General features: G+C 36.5%; 2 protein-coding genes across 3 annotated transcripts in view; both read right to left on the minus strand.

Moving 5' to 3' along the window:
- Positions 1 to 810, minus strand: part of LOC111376778 (beta carbonic anhydrase 5, chloroplastic-like) — a 14415-nt gene extending 13605 nt beyond the window's left edge. Inside the window, exon 1 of one of the 2 annotated variants that reach the window (XM_022999772.1) lies at positions 640 to 810. In XM_022999772.1, coding sequence (XP_022855540.1) covers positions 640 to 792 — 153 coding nt within the window. In that variant the 5' untranslated portion in view covers positions 793 to 810. The remainder of the gene's footprint in view (positions 1 to 639) is intronic. The other variant, XM_022999774.1, reaches the window with a different exon arrangement.
- A 3730-nt stretch (positions 811 to 4540) lies between these two features.
- LOC111376779 lies at positions 4541 to 6667 on the minus strand. Its single transcript, XM_022999775.1, has 2 exons — positions 5890 to 6667; positions 4541 to 5820 (listed from the first exon to the last, which is right to left on the minus strand). The coding sequence occupies exons 1-2, from the start codon at positions 6566 to 6568 to the stop codon at positions 4763 to 4765; spliced, it is 1737 nt and encodes a 578-aa protein (XP_022855543.1). The 5' UTR covers positions 6569 to 6667; the 3' UTR covers positions 4541 to 4762.
- Between the last annotated feature and the right edge of the window lie 1405 nt (positions 6668 to 8072).

Here is an 8072-nt window from a genome sequence, read left to right on the forward strand (position 1 = left end):
TATAATTTTTCACCTAAAAAATATTGAAATTTTGAATCTTTTGATATTCGTTTGACTTTGTTTTCCTTGAAAATTGTCAATTAAAGGAATAAAATTTGTTACAATTGGGAACAGAATTTGTTTCAATTCCCAAAAAAAAAAAAAAAAAAAAAAAATAATAATAATAATAATAATAATAAATAAATAAATAACCCTAGAAAACCAAAATCCACCAAACTCATGCGAGAACGAATTTCTCAAAAAGGTGGAAAATGGGGCGTTGCCAATAAAATTTGGCCAATCAAACATACAAAAATGTGATTTCCTACTTTCATGAAAAACTTTTGCAATCAAACAAGGCCTAAAAGCTTGTTCAGAGGAGAAATTTATTTTAAAAGTTAGTTTTCAAACACTAGTTAAGGTAGCATATCCAAAAAGTTCTACAAGAAGTGAAAAACGAACCCTAAATTACTTGTTTGAACACCATGTCACTCGTATTAACTGTATAGTCTTGAATTCTGATTGAACTCTCTCCATGTCACTTGTATTAACTGGATAGTTTTAAATTCTGATTGAACTCTCCAATAACTTGGCATGACATGCAAAATTCAGTTTTATGGTAATCGAGTATAATTATAAAAAAATTCTGGTTTTTCTTACCTTAAGAAGTCTTCTCTTCCTGCATATGCTGCTTCGATAAGCCATTCTTCGGGGTGGTCGAGACTTCGGATTGAATTGGGTGGGAATTGAAAATTTAATGCCAACTTGAGGCGATAATGTTGCCACTTGCCAGATAAACATTGATAGGTACATATTCCATTTTTGTTTTATATTCTCTTGTGGCTGAATAAATAAGTTGAGTATAAATTTAATATATATAATTTAAATTACTTTCAAGCCTAAAAATATCAATGGAGAATTATAAAAACGAACTCTATTAAGTTCATCAATAAAATCAAGATTTTGTCAACCACACAAATGCGTATCGTGTTATATATAAGTAATCTAGTTAATGCTACGTACTTGCATTTTTACTTATGCTTTCTCATCACATTAAGTACATTTTGATACAAAGTTTTAATTAGACCACATACAGAACACCACAACCAACACAATTTTAGCTTCCCTCTTTATATATTGTTCAGTATTATCTAATACACCTTGCACGACATCCCAAAAAATTCATAAAAGAACCCTTGTTTATGCTTCTTGTAAAATAGCTTCCTGAAGAGCAAGCTTCCTCTTCCAATCAGACAGAGCACTTTTAGAAAAATATTCAAAGTAGTTTCTTAATTCCAAAAACAATTTTTAACTTTTCAAAAGTCCTACCGAAGAGGACCTAATCTAACTTGCTCAAATTCAAGACAATACATCCTCTACAACAAAATAGTTAAAGAGCTTACTCAAACATATCATAAACAGAATGCTCAAGATACTTGAGAAATGGACCATAAAGCAGGGATAAAAGCAAGAATAACAATGAACAACCAACGCAGAAAATGGGAATTTTTTTCATTGAGTCCTTTCTAAGGATGAGATCAATAATAATTTATAATTTTGTGCTCAAGCCAACGGATCCACCGTCCACAAGTTCAGTCTCGCGGGTCAGGTACTTGAGCCTGAAGGGATCAATGTAACATAGCAGCATAGTATTATCTTCCATAACTTTAGTACAAGGATGGGAAGGTAAAGAAAAAGGATACCTATTGTAGTCATAATTGTTGCCCAGGCAACACAGACAGTATTCCAAGTTCAGAACTGTTCTATGATCTTGAAATTTTAGGCATCAACAATGAAGCCCGAGAAATGTGAATTTCAACACAATTACCACATTAATAGCAAATAACAGAAGATACTATATACAGTATCAAGAAGCTGCAATAACTTCCGTTTGTTCTGGTGCAGTTCAGAAAAAAATCGTGCCTCCGTATATTTTACCTGTAAGAAATGCAGAATGCAATAGAATAGCATAGCAATGACAAGCATTTTACTACAAATAAATATAAACTATAAGTGAATACAGGACAAAAACATTACCTGGTCCATCCACAAGATTAGGCGCAAATCAGTAGTCATTTCATGCTGGTTGGATAATTGCCATTATAAAACCCTGCATCCTCTACATGAGGAAACCATTATTATTGAACTCAGAAGACTATGAATGGCATAGATAAAATTCCTTCTTTCTTTTTCTTGCCATACTCCAACTTCGAACACAGGGTTCAATGTTAACTATCTCAGTGTTGACGAGAACCAAGTAAAATTATCGAAGGTGATATAAGCCCAAATTACACAGCCCAAGTGTCACCATGATTACTAAAAAATGCAAAACAATTAGTAAATAATACTGCAACACAAAACCATCACCAAACTGTCCAAATACAAAAAGAAAAAGATTAAAAGGGGCCCACCAATAAATTACAAGAATTCATCCACCACAATACCAACCAAGGCACCACCTGTAAAAAGATGTTGGTAGAACCAACTAAGAATCAACAGTGGCACCCAATGAACTAGAATCCACAGCAGCACTAAATAGAGAGGTCAATTAACACTTACTTAAACAAACAATGGTACTAGATGGTAGCGATTTAATTAGCAAATTGGGAAGATTTCCTTCAATTGAAAAATCAAACCGATAAGGATTACAACCAAAGAGGTAGGCAACAGTAGCACAAGAGTTTTGAATTTAAGATAAGTTACAGTGGACTTCAGCAGAATAATCAACCGTCAATAACGAGTTTGACGAAAAATATTATTCTTTACTCGCTCTAATACCAAACTGAATTAAAATAAAGCACTAATAATAACACACGATATATTGTGTTTCTGCACGGGTTTACATCCACGGGAGAAAGGATTGTGTTTTATAATGTGTATAATCCTTTACAATAGTTACTCATATGTATAGGCTATAGCTACACCATACAGCCCACCAAGGAAATGAAGCGGTATGTGGAAACAAACAGTATATGGAACCCTAATCCTCTTCAGTCCTCTCTCCAACATTCAGACTGAAGATAATGTCATAATCAAAATCGAGCATCATTTTACCCACATAAGAAACAACAGAATTACTTGCATCTAAAGAACAGCAACATCAACTAACTGAACTCCAGGCTCAGAAACTACCAACATGAACTTTTCAACCTCTCTTACCTGACAATGAAATCCAAAAGACAAGGGAAAAAACCATTATATAGCCAGAAAACAGCAGGAGAAGTAACAAAGGCATACACGTGAACACATTCAATGCAACTCTATGATCAGATCCACGAGCAACTACTGTGTGCTGCATGACATGTCACTCAAGGTAGCACATCTCCATAGTTGATATATACCAGATTAGAGAAATATACAAAGCTTAAATGTATGTAGGCATATAATTTCCTCCCAAGTGGTGCTCTTTGTCTCTTGAGGCTATCTAAAACTATAACGACAGAAAAAGAAGTAACAAAGAAGATATCCAACTTCAATGTTTATGATAGAATAGAGGCCAAATAGCAAATATCACCTGTGGTAACTAACAGAAACACCTGTCAGAAGACAACAAAATTTGTTCATCATTCAGTTCAATGTGCAAGCAGCTTCTTTGCTTCATTAATTCAAAGAGAATGATGGAGCAGGCTCCAAATCAAATGAAGATGCAGTAATCCATGCTTCTTTAATACAAATTGTACCAGTAGTAGATAACCTATCATGCCCAGATAAATACTCTAAAATTAAACCAGTAGCATTTGTACTTGAAACATAAAAGAACAACAGAAGGTTCTTCCTTCAAACGTGTTTTTCAGATCCAATATTGCGTTTTGTATGAGCAGAATACTACCAGTACATAAACCAAGTGAAAAACATCACCAAAAACCTTTACCTGTTAACACTCCATACTGTTTTTGTGAAGTCTTACTTGGTCTTCCGTATCAAGAAACTGGTAGCTCAAAAAACAAAGTGAAGTTTCTTCAAGACAGATCAGTTCACTTTCTGTCATTTGAAAAAAAAAAAAAAAAAAAGAACCGGAAAAATCGGAATCGCAATTTCTGTTGAGAAGGAGCATTAATAAATGCTTTATATATGCTACATAGTACACACTTTTGCTCACTTCTCTTCCATGCGTAGAAGAGATGTGTATACATGCAACACTGACAACCAGAAACTTCCACACTTCCATCACATATTACCTAAATAATCTAAAATTCTCAGTTCGAGGAGAAATGTGCAATGTAGAAAACAATCTCTAAAATAACTCTAAAAGATGGATTTACCATATGCAAAATAGTATGAGCCAGGAAAAACATCTTCTATTTAGAAAAATTTATGAACTACATCCAATATAAAGCAAATAACAAAGATTAGAAGTTCGGTCAGAAATAAAGATCATAAAAATGACTTATACTTTTAGTTAACACTTGACATTTTCACTAGGTAGAAGGGCAGTGAAGCTGAGTCCAGCTACTGTCGTAGCATTTGAGACCGCCAAAAAGGGGTTATAGACTCATCAATGGTATTCTAATTGTAACAGCTATCAGATGTATCAGAAAAGCACTACATGACAATGTATACATTAAATTGATAACAGTAAAATTATTAAGAAAACTACCAAAGTTTGTCTTCATCATTCATTACTAAAAAGCTTAATTCACAACAAAAAGATTCTTACATCACAAGCGAGCCTCAACAATCCTGTCGGCAAGTACAATTATATAACAAAAAGGAGTTGTTTCACTAAGCAGCATTGACAACCCTTTCATCAATACAAATTGCAACAAAAAGGAGTCTTGTTTCATTAAGCAGCTTTGACAACCTTGTCGTCCCCTACGACATTAAGAATTGGAAGGCTGTTTAGGAATTCATCGAGACCCTCAAAAAAGCCAATCCCTTCAATGTTAACATCCTCCCCGCGTCCTGGTCCTGGTCCTGGTCCATTTTCCTTATTCATGCTTGGTGCGGGCTCTTCAACTTCATTGCTAAACTCCACATTCAAATCCAACTTCTCAAAATTCTTCGCAACAGCCCCAGGTCGCTTCCGAGCATTAGCTGCAGCTCCTCCTTTCTTACTCGACTCACTCACTGACTTATTCGGCATCTCACTTCCTTTTGGAGGTACAAATTCATCTTCTGCATTCGCATTTTTTGCTTTAACTTGTGCAATTTCGGTATTTACATTCATCACTTTTTTGGGCGTTTCACTGGCACTCCTTCCTTGCACATTTGTCACTTTATTCTTCCTTCTTGATCTATCATCCTGCCAATCAACATCGGACTCACTTGAGTCTGACAGTTCCACAAAAACCTCATCATCTTCAACATATACCCTAGGAGCCGAAGCCTTCCGTTTACCCTTTTTATCCACATCATTCTCATTCCGCATTGGAGGGCAACTAAACATAGGCGAAAATGGGGTCCAAATAGAAGCTAGGTTCCTATTTTTCTTCATATTTTCCATTGAAACGCCCAATGGAAAAAATCCCCAGCAATAGAAGTAACACTCTTGCCCATTCACAATTGGCGGTGGTGAAATCACCACACCCTGAAAGGCCCTTTTACAATTCTGACAGAGGAGGGTACACTCCGCATACACCCCAGGATACTCATACATATGATAGCAATAAGGACAAGCAGTCCAGAAAGTAGAGCCACTGTCATTTGAGGGTACATCCACTCTCTCCTCCTCCTCCTCCTCCTGTGTAACCATCCTCTCCACATCTTGTTCATCTCCTCTCGCATCTTGCACATTCTCATTGGCATGCACATTAAGATTTGACCCAGAAACAGAAGGTACATTACCAGTGAAAGAAGGGTAGTTTTCCGGTGGCTGCTTATTCAAGGGTTCTTGAGTCGACACTGAACCAGACCCAAAAGCTATATTAGCATCTGAAGTAAAATTAATGAAATTCTGCGGTGTGTACTTACTTGCTTGTTCTCGAATTCCCCCAGAAGCCACCGGGTCGACCGGTTGCGCATGTACGTGCAGTTGATGGAAATGAGTCGCAGCACTGCCGCTGCTGCCACCATGAACACGTGGTTGAGGAGTGTGAGAGTGATTATTCACACTACCAGCACTATTAGCCCCGAAGAAAATGAAGTTTTGCTGCAATGTGGGGATGCTCAAATGTTCCCGAGGCAGAGACACGGGGTTAAATGATTCGGGCTGCGGCTGCATATAGAAAGCTAGCTCCTTGTCGTACAGAGCTTTCTTCGAAGGATGGGAAAGCACAGTCCAGGCTTCCAGCACGAGGCGGAAGGCCTGGTCAGCAAATGCGAACTTATTCTTCTGTGGGTTTAGGAGGACAGCCAGGCGGCGGTACTGCGACGCCACGAGCTCCTGGTCATGGCCCTGCTGAGGAGAGACCTGAAGAATCGAATACCAGTCCTGCAGGTTGTTCCCGATCTGCCGGTCGCCGGAGAGGAGCGTGTCAGCCACAGCTAGAATCTGGTCAGCAGGTAATAGGGTCGGGTCAGAGTCAACCGCCCGGGTCGCAAACGACTTACTCCCCATCAGGTCACGCTTCGAAAGAAGCTTCTCCGCGATGGTCAGCCACCGCAACGCTTCCGCCCTCGTGGTGGTCGTTGGAAAAAATGGGTGCTCCATTTTTATCCTCAATATTTTCCGAATGAAAATTGGAGAAGGGATACTGCCAGTCTGGGCAGTAGTGAAAGAAGAAAGAGGGGAAGCAATGATTTGACAGAAAAGCCCACGCGTTTTAAGGAAAAGGAAGAAAGAGGGGCAGTTGGGGAAATGAGGATAGAATAGTAAATTAAAACAGTGTATGTATACGTGTACGTATAGGTCGTGACTTTGAGGAAAGGGTTTAGGCTTTGCCATGTTTCGGAATTGAAGACGTAATGTTACTGCATCTTGGACATGTGCAAAACGGTGACGCTTTACCCACCATGCACAATTTGTTATTTTTCTTTACATTTGAGAGTTAGTTGGGCCTCCTGGTATCTAACGGCCCAATCCAAAAGATGCTGTTTTGGTAAAGATTAAAATTAGATTTTTTTTGAGTAGATTGTGAAATTTTTTTGAAATGTGTGATTAAAAAAATTATAGGACACATGACAAATGTGATTAATATTGATTATTTGACTTTGACTTAAATTAAAATAAAATTTTAATTTGAACCAAACAAACTTGTGGTAACAATAATCTCGGATTTTTTTAGAACTTCAAAATATTCACGTATTAAATTTTAAAGTTAATGAAATATATGAATGAGAAAATATGGATTCCATGAAATGCGTGGTCAAAATTAATTATTGACTATGACTTGAATTTTAATTCAAATTTTAAACCACATTAAACAGGGGCATAACGTAACTATAATTCTTCCATTAAACTTTCTTAGCTTTTCAATTCTTAAAGGATCAACAATTTCATAAGACCGAATTAAAAAAGTCATTGATTTCATTGAATCATTTTAGTTAAAACTTCATAATTGAGATTAGGTTAACTCATTAGAGCCCTAAAGCACGTTCTTTAGCCATCCATGATTTACGATAAGTGATATTTATGTAAAACTTCAAATGAATGTTAGATTATGTTCGGCTTTAGAAATTTATTATGGTGTGTCCTTCCAATCACCCAACAACTAGTTTGTTTGTCATGTGTGTGATGAACATCCAATGAATAAAGTATGGAGTCACGAATCTTTTAAATTTCGAAAAAATAACTTTCCTTCAACTGCGTTGCCATCAATGTCATTTGCGAATTTCCTCAACACAAATGACATATGCACTCCTATTTGACATGTTAACTTTATTTTTTTATTTTTTTGCTTTAAAGCAAGCATTTGCCATGATGTCTGAATATTCTTCTTCTACAAACTAGTCGCTTGACATTCACATAATCGGTGTCAAGAACTTTTTCTGATGTTCATCAATAATTTGAACTACGAACAACATGTGAAATGTAAATGTTCTCGTCTACCAATGTATAATTTGTACTTGACCAAAAAAAATTCAATAATCACATGAATATCATCTTCAAGATTGTTGCACCCCCAATTTTCATCGAATCCCAATAATCAGCACTTGTAAAATTATCACAATTATTGTTGTTTTCACAATTTTGACAATTTTGATTAAAAAGAGAA

This window comes from Olea europaea, unplaced genomic scaffold (genome assembly GCF_002742605.1).
Source record: "Olea europaea var. sylvestris unplaced genomic scaffold, O_europaea_v1 scaffold1561, whole genome shotgun sequence".
In the NCBI taxonomy this organism is placed as follows: Eukaryota; Viridiplantae; Streptophyta; class Magnoliopsida; order Lamiales; family Oleaceae; genus Olea; species Olea europaea.

What these genes read in the sequence shown, in the direction of transcription:
- LOC111376779 (XM_022999775.1), bottom strand. Translation starts at nt 6,568, where the DNA reads ATGGAGCACCCATTTTTTCCAACGACCACCACGAGGGCGGAAGCGTTG. An exon ending in GGGAATTCGAGAACAAGCAA is followed by an intron (nt 5,821 to 5,889) that starts GTAAGTACACAC and finishes GGTCTGGTTCAG; the next exon opens with TGTCGACTCAAGAACCCTTG.